This window comes from Chaetomium tenue (assembly GCF_020726465.1).
Source record: "Chaetomium tenue strain MPI-SDFR-AT-0079 chromosome Unknown F5144scaffold_5, whole genome shotgun sequence".
NCBI lineage: Eukaryota > Fungi > Ascomycota > Sordariomycetes > Sordariales > Chaetomiaceae > Chaetomium > Chaetomium tenue.
Genome location: NW_027117333.1, coordinates 2,824,220 through 2,846,409, shown reverse-complemented (window position 1 = coordinate 2,846,409; position 22,190 = coordinate 2,824,220). Strand labels below are relative to the sequence as shown.

Genomic DNA, 22,190 nt, shown 5'->3' with positions numbered 1-22,190 from the left:
TTGCCTCCCAAGGCTGGCTCGACTGGTGGCTAACACTTAATGATGCGTGCACTGAAACATGAGACACAACGAGCCAACGCCCCGATTATCACCCGATCGTGGCTGTTTATTGGAAGTCAGGAACAGTAAAAAGAACGATTGAAGGCAGCAACCTCGGACGAGGCAACCACTCGATGCATGTCCTGATTGGCCAGGCCACCCAGCGACGTCATGCAAAATTGGAGAAATGTGACCTGTACTGCCTTTTGTGTGGCGGCGAGAGTTAGGTTTGTCTTGACTTGAAGGCAACTAACTCTGTTTAAGTTTCCCCGCTAGGTGCCCAGCCCGCCCAGACACGCCGACGGGCACTCTGGAAAGATACCTAGGTACCGCGTAACCTGATTGCCTATGTGCTTGCGTCCTGGAGGACCGGGCATCGTTGTATGTATCTGTCGCTGTACTTCCTAGGTTGGACGACAGGACAGATTCGAGGAACTGTAATTTTCGGGGCTTGCCCGAATGTTGCTTCTCCCTCCGGGATCCCTCAGCCGCTGCAGCCCGCCCCCGATCGTTGCCCTGCCGGGATTAAGTCCATGTGCATCCCATCTCGACTTGCAGGTAGCTGCATGGGAGCATGCATGTTTTGAATCGGGGCTAACTCGTCAAGCGGATCGAGCACTGCTCATCCCCGGATGTGCCTAACTGGACTCGTCGATGCAAACCCCCGTCCACTCTGCAGGATGGACGAAGTACCGAAGCATCGGGCCGGCCCCACACCCTCCGGGGGCTTGGCACCGGCAGGCATTCCCCACCCTCCCGGGGCCGGGAAGGGCTGCTTGTTGGAGAGAGGTAGGTGCGTGATGATAGGCCTCCCAGGTTCGATAGGTAGTACTTCGTAGAACGTGGACTAAGAGCCTAAGTTGTTGGGTTAGAACCCCTAAATTGCCTTCACTGGTTGGTGGGAGGAGTATTAGAGGAATCGCTCGCCTTTGGAGACGAGGTAGGTACCTAGCTGTGCCTGTTTCTCAAGGTAGAAATGGGCCGCTGTGTGGCAATTACCAGTGAGCTGAATGGTCCTCGCCCAGCGAAACACAATCGTCGGGTATCGATACGAAGTACCTGGGGGTGGGTGGAGCCAGGAGTTAGGTGAGTTAGCGGTTGCCGCGGTTACGGCGATCTTGTCTTTGTTTTACCCCTGAATGCTCGATTCCACCCAGTCGAACAGGAACTTCCATATTGAATTACCCACACCCACCCTCCGCCGCAGGAGAGGGTGACTTTGGGTACTGACGTATAGGAGAATGTCAGGCGTCAACCGTTGTAGGAACCCGTCGTGGCGCGGAAAGCGCGGTATGTCGTGCGGCGAAAGCTGACACACGCAGCACTTTGGGTCGTAATGCCGAAGGTGCCGCGATATCTAAGCACACCTGTCTTTGGATTGATGACGCCTCGGACACGACATGGCTTGCGTCAGAGAGGTGTGTGGGTATGAGATGTGAGTGGGTAACGATGGACGGGATCAACGGATGAGAATAGAACAAGTAGACACCTTCGGGGCCTGTGAGGAGCAGGTTCAAATAGGAGTGCCTCCCGTTTGGTTTCCCTTTTGCCGTGAAAGTAGATGAGACGCTGCATGTTTGATATGCTGTACCTGACAGTGCGAAGTTGCTCCGGCATCTTGCTTCTGGACTCGGCGCAGAAGAAACGGACATCAAGCCACATGCACCTTAACCTTGTTGCGCGACACTTATCGGAGACCAATACTAGTCTGGAATTTAAAAAGAAAAGAAAAAAAACTATTGATAAACTTGCCGTCTTCCAATCTGTTCCAAGTTTCTCAACTAAATACATGACGAGAGGGGAAAGGGCAAAGGGGAAGGGGGCGATTTGAAGGGGGTGAAGGTGGGGAGTGCTAGTCCGTGACAAGTAAGAGTAACCCGATATCCTGAAGCAAAACCTGATACTAAAGCATTGGACCCCAGCTGAGGATCTGAATGGTGGCCAAGTGGCCAAGGCCAACTTGGCCAGACTGGCCACTTTAGTGGCGATAAAGAGAGGGAAGCCAGGAGGCCGCTCCGGCTCGGTAATGCCACTGAGCCGTGGACTGCCCCTGATCATTCTCAAAACCATCGGATCCTGGGTAGGGCTCCTCGACGACGCAGTCATCCCACTCTTCCTCTTCTTGTGTCTGGTCGGCCCAGCCAACTCGGCGGTTGGCGGCGACGTCGATATTTTCGGGTCGGCCGTTCGGTTCGGGGCCGTCTAGGTCTTCAATGTCGAGGGCCTCGGCATACGGATAAGGGGTTTGGACCCCTTTCGAAACGGGAATATCGAAATAACCGCCATAGTATCTATGACCTTCGTCCTCCATGGCGCCTTGAGACATCAAGTAACCTTTTGGGTCTGCCTCCCAGGACTGGACGACATCAGGGTTGTTGGTATGACTCCTTTTCTTTCTTCCCTCTTTCGCCCTTTCCTTCTCGGCCTGCTTCTCTTCGGCGAATGTTGGGCGTTGCGATCTGTGAACAAATTATTGTTATTGGTAAGTTATTCCCCGGCTTGGTATGAGAATGATGCTCACTGAGGAGGGAACACAAACATCGATGCCGCCAAGTCGTTGCCATCATCTTGGTCGCCATAATCCATGGGCTCAGGGCTTGCCGTCCTGTAGCACCACCCTTGTTCGGAGTAAGAGGGTGAACCATTTTGGTGGTCCGAATCTGTTTGCGGAACGCTAACTTTCGGTGGCAATGATGGGAGCGAGGAATCCAGAGAGAAGAGGCTGGGTGGTGGGACGGAGAATGGATGATACTGATCCGGATACATCAAAGAGTCCGACGAGCCTGTGGATCCGATGGTCGATGGTTGTCGAGCGGGCGTCGATGGATGGGTTAGGTACGATGCCGAGCTACGCGATGGATTGGAACGGTTCCGCTTGGGCCTCGAGCTGTCGTAAGCACCGGATCGATATCTCTTATCGGCCATGATAAAGGGGGCTGCTGCCATCTGCGGAGTTTAACGAACTTTTCCAAAAGGGATGGCGGCTGCTATCCAACACAACATCTCTCGCGCCGTGGAGGGAAATAAAAGGGGGAGTTGGATGGCACGGGCAACGCATTTGGAACAAGGCAACCGACGGAGGAACGAGGCGTCTAGGATGGAAGCGGTCAGTTTGGCATCGAGCCGTTGTGAAGTGAACTTCTTGCAGCATCGGCTGGTGGCAGCGCCAGCTCAAGGTTCCGGGCGACACCAGGGGGATAGAGCCAAACGGATGATGTCTCCACGCCAGTCAGTCCAGGATCCCGGCCGGGACCTCCGTGATTAACGTGCACTGCCCCAAAAAACCTTTACCGCTTCGCCATGTGTCCATCTCCGGCCGAATCAAGAGAGAGCGTACTCTTCCATGAACATTTACTGGGTTGGTTTTCGAGTCGGAAGGCGGACAAATAGATAAAGCAGCGCATTGTTCGGTCGCCTAGAGGTTGAAGGCGATGAATGGGGCGCATGTTGGTTCGCAAACGAATCCCTAGGCCTAAGAATGCCGGTACGGGCCGGGGGGAGCATCTGGTGGTTGAGGGAAAGATGAAAGGAAGGACACCAGAGCTGTGGATTCGAGGGGCCGGCCCCAGATAACTGGAAGAGGAGGACAATTCAGCGGAATAACAAGAGCCTGTTATTGCCAGCCACCGGGGCCCATTTAGAAACCCACGGTCACGCCCCTCAATAAATACTTTTTGTTGACGCCCTCCGCAGGTTGTGCCGTGAGCACACATTCTTTTAGGCTGGCTGCTGCAGGACTGGGCCTGCAAACCTGCAACCCAGCCCTCCATCGTAGTATACCAGAGGGTGCTTCTGTGGCGAGATGGTGTCCATGTTACCTATAATTCCGCCAAACAACGACTGGAAATATTGGTTTCGTTTCACTGATCCCCCCAACTTGATGCAGCCTCCTAGGAACAAGCCTTTGATCAGATTGCACCTGCTTGACCCGCGTCCGGTCCGCCCCTTAATTGATGATGAATGTTTCTTGAAGCGCCAGGCCTTGCGCCATGTTTATCTGCGGCTTGCAGTGGGGGGGGAGGGGCCTGAGGAAGGCTGGGTTTGTCACGGCCCGGGGTGGTGGTGGATGATTCCGCCGCTGGCGGGTCCCTCAAGTATGGGCGCACTTCCATTCCACTTCTTTTTACTTTTCCTACTGGATCCTCTCCCTTCGCTTCCGAATTTTTAGAATTAACGCTCGTCCCAGCAGCGCCTAGCCCAGAGGTTGGTTTGTTTACCTGACTAGAACCCCAAGCTGGGCATCTCTGGACGCGCCATATTCTGTCTTAAGTGTATCCCCGCCGCATGTTTCCATCCATCCCCTCTAGAAAGACGCCGCAGACGAACTTGTTCAGTTGCTAATGAAAGCCCCTTTTTGGCCTAGGTGATATTTAGACTGGCTGCAAGCGATTACGAAAGCGTATGCGCGCATATTGCCGATGGGTTTCGTCTCGCATCACCCGCATTTACCACCCACCTCGAGAGACCGGCGAACTTGGCACTTCAATATCGCCCCCGACATCTCCGCATGCTAGCCGTGGCCGTTCGGCCGGCCGTGTCTTAGTTCGGCGCCTACCCCGCTACATGGCGTCTAGCCACCGCCCCGTCAACCGTCGTCAACGGGCCTGAGTCGTGGTCGACGGGTGCTACAAAGGCACTGCAATCAAGGGGACGGACAACTTTGAGTCGCCTTATAACCGACATTGAATGATGGAGTTAGACGCCTATTCTCCGTCGCAAGAAGGAGGGTGGATGGTTTAACTATTGACTTCCGGGCCGCTGATCGGCGCTCTTCGCGCCGGTTGCACCCCTACCTGGCCTCCGGCTGCATGGGTACGACGCCACCCCCAGCCTTTCCCAAGTTAACCGTGTTTCTTCAACGGACCAACTTGAACACCTGCATCCTCAAGAATCCAAAGGGTATAATAGGGGAGAGAGGGCGGCGCTAAGTTGAGAACAAAACCTGTTGCTCACCTGTGCTTTTTTGTGGCCGGCCACTTGACAAAGTTCCCGCACCTACTTCCTCCTAATGAGACGGCTGGCCAGTGCTTGGCACCCTCATTAACCCCCCTATATTGGTATGTACCCCCTCCAACAACGCCTCTCAGTGGCGCTCGTTTTCCCGCTGTTTTGAGCCCTGGCCCCTTGCTAACGTCCTATGGTTTGTGGCAGAATAACCTCCGCTTTTGTTTTTTGGATCGTCTCTCCTTGCCCCTTGCGACATCGTTGGCGATCCGACCCACCCACACCATGTCCTCCGCAGTCGCCGTCCTCCTTAGGCCGATGTCGTTCGTCGAAAATCCCTAGGCCTTTCCCGGCGTTTCTTTGAGTGGCAAGGCATTTCCGCTGCCAAGTTCCACTGGCGGCAAAGTTATGTGTCTAGGACCAAGAGAGCACGTGGGGCCCAATGGTGTTATCGGCGGTGGCCTGCCCGTATGTACACCGCCTTGGGGGTTGAAATAAGCTCTGCGACGGTGTGCTGGAGATCAAACCCACCCCTCAGCGGCTCGGCCCGTGTGGAGTGCTGTCGTCATCCACGAGATCCAGCGCTGCATGACGACCCCAGTTCTGCTGGGTGATTGGGGAGGCGTGAAGAGTGGGCTCATACCCTCGGGTGACCAGGTTCTCCGGACTGGCCGTGCCCCGAACATGGCAGGGCACGCAGTTCGATCATTCGCCAAGGGGCTCAGTGCGAAGCCAGAGCGTGGAGGCCTGGCTTGCCTAGGTTACAAGGATAACTTACGAGACGCGGGATTTCGAACGAACGGTTCCACCCCGGTCCAGGACATTGGGCTTACGGTGATCCTTCAAGCAACGACGCGGTGACCAGGGAGGGGACTGTGGCTTCGGGCGAGCAATTTCCACCATCAGCCCGGCCTCGCGATCAAATTGAGGCAAACGACTGCCCAAAGTATCATTCGGCAGGGGGACTAACGATGGCAAGCCCATCGTCTCGGTGCCAGGGAGTGGAGTGGGCGTATTGGTAGTACTGACGCAAACATTTTCGTCGGGGCCGCGGGAAGCAGCAGAAAACCCACCGACCTGAAGGGAAACAGCATCTTCTCGTGCCACGGATCCTGGTGCGAGGGATGCCGTTGTGGTTGATTGGTTACCACTAGGATTAGGTCGCTGTTTCAGGCGCGGACAGCGACCCTAATAAGCAAGTCGGGCATTGTCAGGCAGGACGGCAATAGTTGTGGTGTACTATAGATGTGCGTTCATCAAAGGGAGTGACCAGTTGGCTCGCTTGAACTCGGGAGATCGTGCTCCGAATGCTTTTTTCGCCGCTCGTTTTTAAAGGGGGAAAGCCACCCACTGTAAAAACCCGCTGCTCCCCCTGAAGCTCCTAAAAATCTAAAACCTCCGATTCCCCCGCCCTCGCAATGAACGAATTGACATCAGTGGACAACCCCGCGCGAATTCGGAACTCAGAACATCTCCCGAATTTTGACTGCCTCCAATTGAAGGCTCACATAAATCGCCCCTCCGACGGCATCTGTGTTGAAGCCGGCATGAATGGCATGTTAGGTCGTGGTGGCCGATTGACGCCAAAGAGCCGAGCCGAGGCCCAAGCGACGACGGGGAATTTGCCACAGCACCCTTGGCTTCCATGCCATGTGCTAATCTCAATTGAAAATGACCATGAAATGATTATTATTAAGCCATGCCATCTGCCCTTATGCTGCATAAAGTGATAACTCAAGAACACTTCTACTTACTTATCATTACAGATGACCAACCCCGATTGATTTCAAGATCATTTTTCAACTCCCCCGGCACCCGACGACGCCAGCGACGACGACATGCCGAAACTTGGTTCCCGTTGTAGCCGCCGCCCTTGTTCCCGTGGCCCTGATGCCTCGACTCGAGAGGAAGTCCTCTCCCTCCTCGCCCATCCTTTCTACTCCTTGCCCGACGACATCTGTCCTCCGCCGCAAGTCGGGGCGTCCTCCCCCTCGGGTGCCGGGGCGGCGTGGTCGCCCGCCGCGCCCGGCGTACCCGGCGGATACGACGTCAACCCCAGGCCGACGCCCTGGTCGTGGAACCACGTCGCGGTGCGGGCCCTCCTAGCGGGGATGGACCCGAGCCCGCTGGCCGGCGATTGTGGGGGGGTCAGGCGGCTGCTCTGCTCGTCAGTTCTTTGTGCCTCTCTGTGGGTCTGCTTTGGTCGGGTTTGTCTTGCTTACCTTTCGGGTCGGGGCGGCGAGTCGAAGAGCCGAATGTGCGGGCCCGGGGGGCTCGGCGCGCCGTTGGCAAGGTCCGTGGGCGTGTTGTCGACCTCGATGCCGGGGTGGTCGCTGTCGTTCAGTCCGAAAGCTCGCTGGGCGGTCTCGGGAGTCTGGGGCAGCGAGATGCTGGTGGGGTACTGTTCCGTTTGTTGGGTTGCCGGCTGGTGCTGGTCCGGCGGGCTGGACTGACGGTTGATGTCGCCTGATCCGTGGTTGGCTTCGGTAGGTGCCATCATTGTCGGCAACGCGATGGTGTCTGAAAGAGGGTTTATGTCCGATGGGGTAACCAAGTCGGTTACTGTATGCAAAGCAAAGTCGAGGAGCTGGGATGAAAAGAATGTTGTGGGAAAAGGAGTGTTGAAGAAAGGAGATGGAAGGAAACTGATCGACGGGGGTTCTCTACCTGGGTATTAGAGGCTGAACGAAGTGGAGCCATCAGGCCAAAGCATCTTGTGCTACAGCAAAATCTGCTGTTCATGCCATCCCGACAGGTTTACATGGGTTCTCAGGCCCAGCGGATTGGGGTATTCTTAGCCGGACCCATACCGTTGGACGATGGCGGCAGCTCGGGAGAGGAAGGGCGGTCAGGCGAGGCATTGCCACTGGAAACTGCACATTGCCCGACGATGAGACGGGTTCCGACTATCGTATCCCGCACGTTTTGTTTTGACCTACAGCTAATAATAGTTGGAGGTCGATAAGGATGCCAGATGACCGGATGGGAAGGGCAGAAAAAAAAAGCATCCTCGTCACCCACGAATCGGAAAACGCCGCTCACGATGACTCTCAGAATCCGTTGACAAGCTTTGAGTGGATTATTGGCATCGAGGTCTCGGCTTGCCAGGAGGGAGCAGGGGGGAATACCGTTTTCCAGGACCAGGTGCTATCTGGTACCTTACCGGGGAGAAGGCCGATCGCGCTCTGTGGGAGCACGGCAATGCAATGCATGTCGAGGAAAGCACCCGTTCAGTCGGGACAGGTGCGCCATGTGGCTGGAAGCCATATGCGGCAAGTCAAGCCTCCCGGTCTTCTCGCTCCAAAAATTGTTGAGCAGCGCCCTCTTAGGCGAGATCTCTTGCGTCACTGGTTGGAACTGAAAACCTTGCGCTGCAGAGACGCTCGCGGGAAAGTCCCGGGGCCAGGGGTGAGAGGGGTGCGAAGGGGACAGACTCATACGGATCAGCCTGCGGGCCCTTGGTCCTAGGCAACGTCGGGTCGGGTTTCTTCTATGGGATCGCAGACTGAGCAAGGCTGCAAAGCCTGTTGCCACGGCTTATGATCTGCCTTTCGCGTCCTCGACCAATCGAAGAGGCTATTATTGACTAGCGCCCAAACAGAAGATGATTTCGTATCGAGGAGAAGCCTTGGCCTTTGTTGGGGTCGACATCCGGGGAGCACAGCCTGAGGAGAAGACTACCTAGTAAGGATTGCCTACAAGGGAGGAAGGATCAACGTCTGCCATTATTAATCTTAACTATAGTGCCTTCCGCGCTAGAAACGGGCTTGGCTTTTGTTATTCGTACGGAGTTGTCGCCGCACATGAGGTGGCTCCGATCCTGGGTGTTTTGTTTCGGACCTGCAGGAAGACAGGACAAGAAAGGGCAAGATGAAACGGCCCCGAGGCTCGCTGTTCTTTTCCCCGGTCAGCTGGTACCAGGGAGTGGCGCTAAAAGGCGATGGGCGTCGGGTTTCCCTTCCCGCTCAACCCATGCACCGCCGTTCTGGCGATTGCGCACTGCGATTGAGGGGCAGAATGATCTCACAAGCTTCTAGAAACCTAGCGTTGATTACCAGCCTTGCTCGACGCCAGACAGGGATATTCTATTTGGGGTGCTGGTTCATGTGTAAAATGTGCGAATCAGGCTAGGTAGGTACGAATCAAAGTATCCTCCTCACTTGCGGGTTGGGCAGGCAGTGTTGCGGGCGGTGTGGCTACCAACATGCGTTGGCGCGAACTCTAGGGGTCACAAGGTCTAGTTCATGCGGACTTTCCCTCCTTTCTCTCCACATTCTGCCACACCGTTCAGTTCGGGGTGTGTGGGATGAGGGAGGGGATGATGAGGCTCAACTAGACCGCTCCCGGCCTCCTGGGCGGGGACAATCGACCGCGAAATTAAATTACTCCCACGTCAGCGCTGCGGCTGGGCGAGTTACTCAACAACGGCTTGTGAGTGGTCTTTGGATCCGCCGAGTGGTGGGCGGGACGGGAAGTCGCAGTTGCCGCCGGCGCTTGGCCCGCCCTTGACAGAAAAGCGCCTTCCTCCACCCTTCATTCGAGCGCCTGCCCCCAATCCAGAGTCGGCAGGCAGTTGGGGAAAGAACCCAGAGTAGCGCTATTCCAGGAGACTCTATCTCAAGCGGGAAAGGCCGAACGGCAATGAAAGGTGCCGCACCTCCTTCTTGCTTACATGGGGCCGCCACATCGAGAAGTCCAGCCAATACATACTCGTCAATGCCACGTCGACAACTGCGACGAATCAAGTTCATTGGTCTAGGGTGGTTGACCTGGTTTGGCTTAATCTCGGATTCCAACAACCCTCTGACCGCCGGCCCAGGTGTTGAATTCACAGATCCCAGAAAGGTTGTGACATGCTTTGTGGGACCTCCGACATGGTAAAGTCAAAAGGCTTGACAGAACCGCATGCATGACGCGATGCAACCTAGGAAACGAACCAACCGCTGAGTGAATTTGCTTCTTTGCTGCTGCATTGGAGGCGCGGGCACGAGGGGTCTCTCATTGTCGCACCTGCGGATTGACAGACGCGAGATCCTGTCAAGATGGGAATCGCTGTGCGGCAATTCTTCTGGAAGCAATCCCAGCTTGCCCTTTTTCGTATATTTTGCCCTCCCCAGCCTCCCCCGCGAGAGAACGATTCGGCCCTTCCTCTATCCCAACCCCCCTCCCCTCCCCCCGCGCGAGAACATTTTAGATCTTCGGGGCGTCCGGCTAACTAGCCGCGAGTGGGACGGCTTCTCGATTGAGCTGTGGCAGCAACCACGCGCACGGCACTCATGCGTTCCACCAAACATGGGTCCCTCCCCCGACCACACTCGCCTCTAGCCGCCTGCATATCTTCCAGAATGCCCGCGAGATTGCACAACAAAAGTTCTGCAGAGAAAAGGGGGATGTCTCACATGACAGGAAACATGTCATGGGGTTCTGGTGAATTTGCAGGTGAAAAAGTCGGCAAAGCGAGGGCTGATTTGGCCCACAAGGCATTCTTCATGCAGGTCGTTCGTCGCGGCGCGCATTTGGTGAAATGTGCGGGTGGGGATGGGTGTGATGGCGTGTCGCCCAGAGCATAGCGTTGCCGCCCTGCCCTTCCCCTTTCCTTCCCCTCCTCCTCGGGAGTCCCTCCTGCGCCAAGCAGGCACACCCACAAGCTTCGGGTTTGAACAGCATGCCCCCACGCCCAAACCCCGAGGTCTCATCTCCCCCGGTGCGTCTCGCCCAAGCACTGGACCTCTTCTGGCAAGTGTACCCGGTGGATGAGGGGAGTGAGGTGGGAGGGTGGACGGTTGGACAGTTGGACGGTTGGAAGTTTGTGTCCTCGACCGTGCCATCAGAGCGGGGGTTCAGCCGTATCCTGGTGCCTTCCACAAACGCATCATCAATCCGCGATATGGCCCGAGAGCGCGCCGTGTCAGAAGAGGAGACTCGAGGTTGGGTCTTCCCTGTCATTAATCCGTGCTGCCCTTGTCTCGAACATCCCTGGACAGGTTGAGGGCCACTCACAGCCATAGAACAATAGGGCGAACCGTGCACCCGAACTGTCCGTGATAATGAGTTCGCCACTCGCTTCGGGGTCAACAAACAATAAAAACACACACAACCAGGTGGCACCTCTCGCCCGGTCCTGTGAAAAAACTCATCTGCCTAGCTACCCCTACAGGGTTAGTCTAAGCCCGCCTCCCAATTGCGTTGCGCCATGCTCTTCGGGGTATATGCCACAATATCGCATGACCCAGGCGGCATAGGTTGAGCCCGGCACGGTTAGGAACGGGTTCGATGTCGGAGAAGGTTGGGATACCGCCCGAAGCCAGCTCGGCGTTGTTGGGATGACGGCGCAGCCCCCGTGGAGTGGGTGGTCGAACTCCCCAACCCAAAAACTCGCGTCGTGCTCTTACACGGACATGGGGTGTGTTCCACAACAGGTCGTCTATTTCCCCCCATCGGTATCCACACGATTCCGCCCTGCGAGTGTTCCTGTCAAAGCCCCCTCCCCCCCGAACAGGAAACCAACGCCGAACCGCCACCCGCACGGTTAGTAGGTAAGCAGTTAGCGGTGAGGAGCGACATCTGATGAGCGGTCTCGCACGTCACGGCACTAGCTTGTTTGCCCGGGAGACCCGGGAGACGGTCGAGTGAGATGTTTGAGTTCTATTAATTCATTGCGCGTTGAATTACCTACGATGCAGGAGAGTGGGTCTGCCACCAAGGAGACTTGCTCGGCCTGGAAGGGATGGGACCGTTGACACCGGATGGGGCCCCCCACGGGGCGAACCGAACTGTGCCGGTTATCTGACAGACGGGCCACCTGGTGGCGATGTTGGATTCCGTGTTTGTTGGCTTGTTTCATTTGACGAGTGACTCGAGAGGGATAAAAAGACCCGTTCACCCCGATGTCCTCTGATACACCGCTCACTGATGGTTCACTTCTTGTCATCGACCAACTTTCACTGCACTCCGAGCCAACATCTTCGGAAGAAATAGCATCAAACACATCAATAAGCAGCACAGGCACACGGTTTTGTAGAGCCAAACTCTTTCATTTCGACTTTCCTCCCATCGCAAGTAGCTCAACGACACACATCTACTCATCGCCCCATCCCTTCTTTGCATCCACCTCCGCCGTCTCAGCATAAGAGACACCCACCCTTCACTTTCATCCTTCACCATCCACGCAATGCCATCCCCCTCAGAGTTCTCGTCCCAGCCCCGCCGCCGCGGGCTAGGCGACAACTCCGCCAAACCACCGGTCAAACCGGGCTACTGCCACGACATCCACCTGACAGATGACCACCCGTGTGCCCCGTCGCCGCCCCAAATCTTCAGTTCCACCAACGCCGAGCTCTGGACCCACGGCTGGCCAGCCACGGTCCACGAACACCAAGATTACTTCCCAGAATGGGAACACCCGCCGCAAAAACACCACCAGCAATCCCCGCAGCACCAGCCACAACAACAGCACCCAATCCCCCTAAAGTCTCACGCCGGCCATGCCGGCCACGGGACCTCCCACACCGAGCTAACCAAGCTCTCCGGGCGCGAATATGCACTCCGGGCATCCGACCCCTCCGATTTCGCGTCGGTATGGGAGCACTCAATCCTGCCGCTGCTCAGCGAGCTGATCAAGCAGCACTGCACGGGGGATTTCGCCGTCGACGTGCACAACTTTCCCGAGCGGTCGGCCGAGGCGGTGCCGCGGGTCATCTACATCACGCTTCCGGCGGATATGGATACCGCGGTGTTGGAGCCGGCGGTGAGGGGGGAGTTGGCGAGGGCCGTGCCGGAGCGGTTTGGTCCCGTGTATCTCAAGTTTCGGAAGGGGGATTTGCAGCGGTCGCAGTGGTGGTAGGTTTACTGGCTTTTTCGTTTCGCTTGTCTTCCTTGGTGGTGTTGCGGGGTGTGTTTGAGTTGTGGAGTGTGCCCGAGACGGGCGGCCCCCCTTTGAGCAGGCTACGGAAGCGGAACTGATCTAACAATTCCTCCTCAGGGGCGAATCCGGAACGACGGATAGCGTGTGCGAACCCAAAAACGTGACGTACAGCCCGGAGCCCATCGTCGGCATGTCGATCGGTCCCGCTAAGGGAATAGACGCGGCATCGCTAGGCGGTTTCGTAAGGGTCGGACCAAACCTCTACGCCATGAGCGCGCGCCACGTTTTCGAAGACGCCATGAAATTGGGCCAGCTCCGTGTCAGCCACCCGGCCGACCCGGACTTGCAGCTGGTTGTGCCGCCGGTCCCAACGGGTGGGCAGTACGGCATCGGGAGGGTGTCCATGTGCTCGCCAGCCGGGACGTACCGGCCTTCGCTGACCTTTCAGGGGATTCCCGTTCCAGAGGGTCAGAAGATGGTGGAGATGGACTGGTGCGTTCGATTCCCCTTGTCTCCCTTCCTCCCAATCCCTTTTCCTCCCAACCCCCTTTCCTCCAGCCCCCTTTCCTCCAGCCCCCTTTCCTCCAGTTCCGTCCCCTTCCGATTCCCAGCAAAGTTCAGAGCAAATCTCCCGAGGCAGCTGCCGCCGCCCAATCGAGCCAAAGTTGGCCCTCCATGTCGAGGATGGGGCCCTGCCGGAAGAGCTTGCGGTGCCGACGACTCCACACCACCCCCTATCGTCGAGCAACCATCCCAAAAAGCTCGCCGAATGTGTTTTCATGTTGGCTGTAGAAGTGCTTCCACTCCCCAACCGTACAAATTCCTTGCGTCGAGAGCGAGATCGCTGACTTTTGGCGGATAAGGTGTCTGATCGGACCTGTGCCGAATGGGAAGAACGTGGTTCCTATCCCCAGCATGGAGATGAACAGGCGTGTTGCCGTGAACAATACGGCCATGGTGAAGGGAAACACGGAGGTGTATGCCATGGCTCGGACGAGTGGTTATTCCCTCGGCTACACCTCCGACGTTCCAGGCGTACGGCGGTACAAGGGCCAAGAGAGAAGGGACTGGACGGTCCGCCAATACTCACCCTTCAAACTCCCCAAGGAGGGTCAGGCCAGCTCGCCGTGGCAAACGGTGAGGCAATGGGTAACGAGCGGCATTGGCGTTCCGGGCGATTCCGGGGCATGGCTGATCCAGCGGTCTGACGATGCTGTCGTGGGATTAATTTGGGGACGAAACCACGACAGCGGGAACCCGTTCGAAAGGGTCCGGTTCGCCTACTTCACCCCTATCGTCGACATTCTAGCCGATGTGAAGCAGAACCATGCGGATGGGCAAGACATCTCTCTGCCGGTATACCGGGATCAGGGATTACCGCGGGACGGTCGATATCGCAACTCTCGAGCGCCAGTAACGGCGGACATGTCCCGCGACCCTTGGAACATCTTCACCACAGAGTCGATCCAAGAGCATCGTCAGGCCCAAGTCGACTTCATCGAGAGTCGGTTTGTCGGTACCGACGTGCCCGCGATGGAGCCAACATTCGACCGACGGCCCTCACCTCCAACCGAGGCCGCAACGGACAGCACGCCGGGCCCCGGTGTTATAAGAGGTTCCGCCTTCACAGTGGATCCGCCAACACCTGCGCCCCGAAGCGAAAGGGGCGGCTCAATATCGACATTGCGTTCCCAAGAAAGGTTGCTGCTGGGGTTGGGGGCCCATTCTGCACCCGACTTGTCTCTGCCGGAGCTCTCGACCACGTCCTCGATACATTCGGGTCCCAGCATGGCGAGTGATAACCCTAATGCTGTGACGGAGGGTAACGGTGTTCGGGTTGTTGGGGAGCTTGACGCCGAGGAAGAGATCGCTGAGATCGAGGAGCCTATTCGTGCGAAGGCTTCGTTTGCGCCGAAGTTCTATCAGGTGTCACCGGGATGGGAGCAGATCTGATGTAGGTTAGCTAGCCCATAGGTACCAATTGACGGTCGAGTCATCCTCCCAGGTTAGCCCGGCTCAGCGTTCGAATTTCTGGCGCCATAACACCACAACGCCGGAGTGTAGATGCACAAACCAAAGTGAGATGATTTACCTTTGGAGGATATGGCGCTGACCCCCAGTCGTTCTCCAGGCGCCCCAGGTCGGCATGGTTGCATGAAGCGACGCCTTCCCCCTCACAATACCCCGCCTTCGTCAAGCTCACCGAGTAAATCATCGGTCCGGCAGCCGTCGGCTGATCAAATGGAGATTGAGCATGAGCATTTTGAACTGGCCAGGCTCGGTCGCCTTCAATAAACCCCACAAGGCTCGCCTGGATCCCAGTGCAGCCGGTGTGCATGTAATGGTTGGTCAGCGGCTGGACCAGAGTCAGAACTGCAGATTCGGGGAGATCAAGATGGGGTGTCAAGGGTGTCCGACGGCGAGGCTGAAGCTTGTGGGGGCTGATCGGGCTGAAGGCGACCGAGACCCGGCTCCCCGGGCCTCCTGAGGATCATGAATGGTTCGTAGTGGTCCCCGCAATTTTAGTTGAAGGTCAATCGGGCGGGGCTAGCGGGGTATGAAACGAGGCACCAAGCAAGCTTCTCGGCTGAGTTCGGCCCGAATTTGAGGGGCTCCCTACCTAGGTACATAGGTAGCGAGGGTAGGTCCCGCTGCTGGAAGGCGCCCAAACAAGGCGACTGCAGCTTTAGCAAATGTAACGCTATCAGAAGCGGCTCCTCCCTCACCGAGAATGGCCGTACGAACTCGAAGGTGAGCCTTCGATACCGCTGCTTTCCGCATTTTCCGGTGCGACAGTACCTAGGCGGGCGGTGGCGTCCTGGGCGGGGTCTTTGTTTAGGCTCGGGCGTATCGGGCTCCAAAAGACTCGGAGCTGGCGGAGCTGGCGGAGCTGCCGGCCAGCTAACGGCTCGCCGAGGACGAGTAACTACCTAGGTAGCTCATGGTCACAAGGCATCCGCAGCATAGGATGAGCAATTCCGGGCAATTCTGCTGGCCGTCAAGGCTCCTCAAGGTCTATGTATTCCGTCTCGTTACCCACCAAGGTCCCGCACGACCCAAAATGGCGGAACCCATTTGACCCATGTGCTGATTGGCCGGTTAACCACGAGACGAAAGGCAACCACGGCCAAGAAGGCACAGCCTGCATCGCTCGAAGGAATTATCCAGTAAGATTGCTCCATTACACGTATCATGCCTAAACCGCAACACAGTCAGCCGCAGGAGATGCTTTGAGAAGACCATGTGTGAGTGGCGCAACTTATCGGTCACGAGTTTGGATAAAGCTGCGAGTATTCACCCCAACCCCTAACTCCGGCGCTTGACGCCTCGACAGAAGCAAGGCATACCTCCGAAGCGGCGAAATCAACCATGGCAAATGGGCGCCGCTCGCGTGACCATCAGTAGAAAGCCATCTACCGAATGGACAAGAGGACGGCGTCGCCGGGGACCTCGGTGATGTTAACAACATGGCGGCTGACCGTCAAGCTGTAAGCCGACCGACCATGTCAGCGACAACCCAATTCGATGTTGCATGCCGAACACGGCGTATAACTTAAGCATTCATTTCAGCAAATCCAACCAATCGCAATTGCTATCAAAGGGGTTCTGTCCTCCAACTCCGCCGCCGCCCCGTCGATTCGGTGATATCTTTGGAGTCGTGATCTTGACCGCCTTCCTGACCACCACGACTTCGGTGTCGCACAGCTTCCTTCAACACTCAAGAACCACTAAACCACTGTCAACCACGAGGCAACCAAAACACGTGCCGCAAAGGAAGAGCGCCGCCTCGCCGCCTTTTCCAGGCGTCAGATCGAGTGGTTCGTGGGGGCGGGGAATTAAACTCTAAATCCTTCAATAGCAGCCTTGCAATCCCACATAACAAACACCATGGCCTCAGCCTTCAGGTTATCAAACCTCACCGACTCCTGATTGAGTTTCCCAAATTACCTTACCTTGACCGACTGTCTCCCCAAATTACCCTCACCGCTACGCGTGGAGGCGACAGAGCCCCCATGGTAGAAAGTAGAAGAAAGGAAAAAGCACTCAGCTCGTCCACTGGGCGTTGATAACGCGAACACGTGCGGCTCTCTCCCGCGGGACCGACCGAATGCGGCGTGGGGGGCACAGCTACAACGAAACTCGAAAAGCATCTGATCTGCTTGTTTTGTTCTCAGCTGGACGCCTTCAGATGCCTCTGCTAGAATGGAAAAATGTAGGCAGCGAGTGTTTCGGTATTGATTTTGAGGGTCTGTGAATTAAAATCAGACACGTGTTGCTTGGGGACGTGGATGGGTTTGAAAAAGGATGTGCTTGAGAGAGTAGGAAATGTTACTCCGTAGACCTAGAAAAGAAAGTATGATATGTTAGTGGAGCTGCAAAAAAGGGATGGGTACCTAAATTCTGGTTTTACCTAGTAGTGTGCCACTTACTACTACTTCCTGCTTACTTCGCTCTCTATCCCTCCTGGGTAGTCATAGTCTCTCTGCTATGCTACGTAGAAGACAAGCAAGATGGCCAATCATAACCCTGATCTTGGTGACTAGGTAGCAACTGGGAGGTCAACAGAGAGTATCAGCTCGAACGGATTCTGGAACTGATATATTCTAATAGTTGACAATAACAACCACAAATGAAAGAGTTAAAAACCATGACTGCCGCCAAGGTGATAGAAAGTAAAGGCGGTTGTTTCTAAACTAAATACAGGAAATACTTCAAACGTCTCCAAAGCCCGATGTATTACATTATTTTAGTAGGCTCAGCCCCCCTCAAGGTATGACTGCCAGAGGAACATTGGGCAGCCATCAAACTCATGGTGTTAAGTTGCAAGAGCAGTTCACTTTATAATCACTCCACTGAGAGGGAACTTCTATGTCCGCTCGATGCCCTTGCTCGGAGCGGTCTTGGCTTGGTCTGCCGTGTTGAATGGGCATATGCTGTTACCTTGAAGTGAATGCATACTGCCGAGCCTGTAGCGGCTAGATGATGCGTGTTGTCTCAATCTGTGTGGACCTGTCTTGCCATTAACTTCATGTGGGGTGACAGGGATGCTTGGAGAAACTCACCATATTTTTTTGGCCCTCAATTGTCGAACATCCACAACGCCCCGTGTTGCTCAACAAGAAATCTAGCTTCTTGTTGTGGGCCAAGGGGAACCCGAATCAACTCAAACGGGGCGAGAGGTGATTGCGGGGAACTCCCTGACACGGAGGCCGTCGCGCGGACCCTCGGACTCACGCGACGGCCCCCGCATCAGGGAGTTCCCCACAATCTACGCTCGCCCCGGGAGTAGCGGGCATCCCGCCGGGAATCTCCAGGTCCAGTTCGACGTCGTAGGTTGGGTTTACGCCGAATCGCATGGCCTCCTTGTCGAATTGCAACCACTTTCCACCCTCCGTCTCCGCGATGCGGCATCCCAGCCACACAATCCGTTCCCGTCTCTCTTTCTGCATACTGGGAACCTCGAAATACTTCTCGTCGTCATCGATCTTCTCGTCTGTGACAAACCAACCGTCGGGGAAGTATTTCTCCACCCAAGGGAAGCCTCTCACGGCGAAATCATCCGGCAGCGGCCTCTTCCGCCGCCCAGAGCCGGGAGCAGGACCAGCACCAACCCCAACCCCAGCAACACCCGCATCGTCGCCCTCCTCCTTCTTCACCTCCCCGCCGTCCTCCTTGCCGACCTCGCTCCCAGGGAAGCGACCCCCCTCGAGGAAGGCAGCCAAAGCCTGAGAGGACACGCTAGTCTCCGACGGCGAAGCCGCGGCGGAACCATTCAACAACGTATTCAGCATGAAAGCCGTGAGTTTCCAGGGGAAGTGGGGCGCCACGTAGGCCATAGCGTCAGGGCAAAACGTAAGGTGGTGGACGAGCACCAGGGTGACGTGGAGGAAGGGGAGGACGTTGGGGTCGCCGAAGCGGCGGCAGGCGATGTCGTAGGTGGCCGTGAGGAGGCGGAGCGCGTTGGGGAGCTGCTTGACCGGGGCGGCGGCGGCGTGCTTGGCGGGGGTGGTGTTGGAGGAGGAGGGGGTTTCCGAGGCGGAGGCATCTTGCATGGGCTGGTCTTGGGATTCGGTGGTATCTTTGGAATTAGCGCGAGAGAAGGAAAAGGCTTTGAGGGCTGCGGCGATCGGGTTGCTGTCGTCCCCATAGCCGGTCACGCTGCAGATATTCGCAACGGCGATGTGGTACCTGTTTGCACCATCGTTAGCGTTTTGAGTTGGCGGTGTATTTTTCATCACCACTTACCCAGGTTCGAGCCATCGGCGGGTGGAGCGGCCAATATCACTGTCAAGGGGCTGCAGGAACGCCTCCAAGGTGCTCTCCCAATCTTCCGTCTGCTTACCACTAAACAAGATGGCATGCAGCTTCACAAAGTTGCGCTCGGAAGGGGAAAGTCGGTTTTGCTGGGGGTTTCCGGTCCGGGACATGATGGGCTCCAACAGAGTCATGATGCTCTCGCGCGCAGAGAGAAATGGCATTTCCACACACAGCGATTTCGCATAGTAGTAGAGCTGCTGCAGGGCGTTGGGTCGGGCGAGAATGGCCAAGTGGTGGTAGAGCCGGCCTGTCGTCGGGGCTTTGTCAGAGGCCTTGGAATACCAATGTCGGCTCACGGCAGTCCAAACTTCGCGGTCCCGGATATCGTCATCCTCGATGGCCATCCGGTAGCGGCTAAGATCTCCCAAGCACTCGATCCACGTATCTTCAAAGGCAGGAACGGTCTCGTAGAGCAGGGCCATCATCGAGTAGGCCATGTAAATAAACGTAAGCATGTGGTCCAAGCTCTCCGGAAGCCTGTGCCTCAGGAGTTCGAGGAAGCTGTGAATGCCGTGCCTCCACATCCGGGCCGGCATGGCGTACTTGGCCGCCAACCTTCTCAGTGCCGGGCTTGCCGAGGGGTGCTGAGACGCGAGAAAGAAGTCGTGGTGTTCGTGAAGCAGGGTCCGGTGGAGGGCGATCAAGGCCTGCCATTGATCGTGGTTGAGTTTATTGGCGGGGTCGGTTTGCGAGCTCTGATTGTTGTCCACTTCGATACACTTGCTCTCCACTAACACGAGGCCGGCGTAGATGCCCTTCACCTCGGCCACTAGCTGTTCCTGGGAGATGGGTCTCGTCTCGGGTTGCTTGATAATCTCTGTCGCGTCGTCATCCTCCACGGGCGGGTGGACCGGCCCCCGGGCCGGGAGGGCGTGAGATGAGCGGTGCTGCTTCGGGGCCGAGCCAGAGGAAGTGCGGTGGCGTTGATTGTTGGCAACATTGGACTTGTCGTAGGGGCGGCGGGAGGCGGGGGTGTCGCCGTCGGTCCACAATTTGCCCTGGTAGGCGCCCCTGGGGACGTCGACCAGGTCGTCCTCTCCCGCCGGCGGGGCTGCGGCCCGAGCCTTAGACCGTTTTGGCGGCGATATGCTCCGAGACTTGGACCCCTCCCTCTTGATGCTTGGTGTGGGGCTTTTGGTTACACGGTCTCCGGAGCCTGCTGCCGGGTGAGGCGCCGCCTTTTTGCGGGTGGCCATTGGCTTGTCGGTCGGCGGCTGGGCAGCCTCCCATTGAGTCTGTATGAACTCGGCTCTTTCTTCTTCGGTGGTATTTTCAGCAAGCAACTGGGGGTGAGAATCCGAGTAATGCTTCTCGAAACTCGTGAACACAGCTTTGGCGCCATCTTGAGGGATTTCCTGGCTGCACGTCGGACACCGTACCTTGAACTTCAACTTTGAGGCTTCCCGTCGTAGGTGCTCGTTCCAGCGTTTGTTAAACTCCATTTCAGAAGTCAAAGATAAAATTAAAACGTAAAAGTGCCAGAATATGGCAAAGGCGCATTCAGGAGCGCTGTTGAGGTGTTGGCTTCACAACGTGCATTTCCACCAATCCAAACCCACCAATCTAAACCCACGGCGTGGGGTTTTGGGTTCTGCGGTGCGGGGTCGATCGGGTCTCTGGGATGAGAGAACCTGGAGGCGTGTTCATAAGGGGGAAGGTGCTGCCACAAGGTGAAGTTGGTATATAAGGAGTTGACTCTCGGATGTACTGTAAGTGAGCCTTTTAATAATGAAAATCGGCACTGTTGCTTCCACATACTTAGGGCTGTAATCGAGGTGCGCGGACAAGGGGGCCGGGCCTTGCTGGGGTTTGGGCATGGCCAAAGTTCGTTGCCTCGTGTAGGCCGCGAACCAGCTGAGGCTCTGCAGCCCCACATGCCTCAGGGACTCGGTCAGTCCCCCGTTCATAGGCACCATCGTCATTGATTCACAATCCACAACGTGCCCATTGCCCGCTTGGGCTGATGTCAAGGAGGCTGGTCAGGAATCTCTTTAAATATATTCACCGAGTTACCGAACTGCCCAGTTGGCTGATGTTTTGCGGCTCTGGTCTTGCAGCTCATCGCCCTCCCCACCAGGCGGGCGGTGACCCCACATTTCACGGCCCGAGGCTGAGTACCTAGGTAAAAAGATTCTTCCTTCCCGTCCGAAGACCTGGGTAACCACCGAAGGTCCTTGAGCCCGTTTTCGGCTCGGCCATCGTCGGGCAGTCTAGTAGACTGAACCCTTAAATTTCATTTTTACTGTGTGTTGTAATGATTGAATCCGCCTGTGATCATATTTCCCGTTTCACTGCCTCGCTCTCTCAGCTATCGCCCTGTTGCGCTGTTGCGGGAGGCCTGCCGCCTGCGGCCTGCCCGCGAAGAATACCCGAGAGAATAAGACGCAGCATCTCGTATCCCCCGCGTGGCCTTAACGGACCACGCGACATTTTATCTTCATCAATTCATCGATAGAGATAATTCCATCTTCAGTTTTTCACGCCCGTTTTTGCCCTCATTCTGACCATTCACACCGCCGAACAACCGGGTGGCGGACACCTCGCAAAGGGGTGTGTGGCTCAGCCGCACGTGGCGAGAATGTCGTAATTTTATATACGACCTTCGCCCCAGGACGGGATGCGCTGGATTTGGCAGAGTAGTAGGCAAGCAGAATGGCTTGAGGTGGCACTCAATTACCTAGGTACTCTCCCTCCCTCCCTCCTTTGCCCCTTTTGCTTTACCTTACCTTGCTTACCTATCATCGCTGACAGTTCTTTCGTTTTCCATGAACCATACGTTACCTGGTTACCTAGGTACCCATCGCCACTGACCCGGTGTCGAGAGGGAACTGGAAAGTGGAAACTGGAACTTGGAAATTGCCACTGCCTTGAGGCCACCCGTTCGTTTTTGACAGCTCTTAACACCATCGTATCGCTGACAAGCTGAACAGCACCTCGTCTGGTTGGATATTGACGAATAACTGCCCAGTATCTCCCCGCCCCAACACACCCCCCCGCTAGGACCTCCCCAATGAAGCCCAAGGAT

General features: G+C 56.4%; 4 protein-coding genes across 4 annotated transcripts; 2 read left to right on the top strand and 2 right to left on the bottom strand.

Moving 5' to 3' along the window:
* The first annotated feature begins 2,249 nt into the window (after positions 1–2,249).
* On the top strand, positions 2,250–3,146 carry F5144DRAFT_302261 (uncharacterized protein). Its single transcript, XM_066783898.1, has 4 exons — positions 2,250–2,326; positions 2,394–2,508; positions 2,579–2,667; positions 2,740–3,146. The coding sequence occupies exons 2-4, from the start codon at positions 2,420–2,422 to the stop codon at positions 2,964–2,966; spliced, it is 405 nt and encodes a 134-aa protein (XP_066641670.1). The 5' UTR covers positions 2,250–2,326; positions 2,394–2,419; the 3' UTR covers positions 2,967–3,146.
* Positions 3,147–6,919: 3,773 nt separating this feature from the next.
* Positions 6,920–7,480, bottom strand: F5144DRAFT_604466 (uncharacterized protein; the record flags this gene model as incomplete). Its single annotated transcript, XM_066791346.1, has 2 exons — positions 6,920–7,139; positions 7,206–7,480. The coding sequence occupies 2 exons, from the start codon at positions 7,478–7,480 to the stop codon at positions 6,920–6,922; spliced, it is 495 nt and encodes a 164-aa protein (XP_066641669.1).
* A 4,674-nt stretch (positions 7,481–12,154) lies between these two features.
* F5144DRAFT_492650 (uncharacterized protein) lies at positions 12,155–14,800 on the top strand (the record flags this gene model as incomplete). The annotated part of the gene is made up of 3 exons (XM_066785928.1): positions 12,155–12,822; positions 13,019–13,339; positions 13,762–14,800. 3 exons carry the CDS (start codon positions 12,155–12,157, stop codon positions 14,798–14,800), a joined length of 2,028 nt encoding a protein of 675 aa, XP_066641668.1.
* Positions 14,801–18,078: 3,278 nt separating this feature from the next.
* Positions 18,079–21,103, bottom strand: F5144DRAFT_622242 (uncharacterized protein; the record flags this gene model as incomplete). The annotated part of the gene is made up of 2 exons (XM_066792100.1): positions 19,094–21,103; positions 18,079–19,036 (listed from the first exon to the last, which is right to left on the bottom strand). Exons 1-2 carry the CDS (start codon positions 20,605–20,607, stop codon positions 18,079–18,081), a joined length of 2,472 nt encoding a protein of 823 aa, XP_066641667.1. The 5' UTR covers positions 20,608–21,103.
* Positions 21,104–22,190: the final 1,087 nt, after the last annotated feature.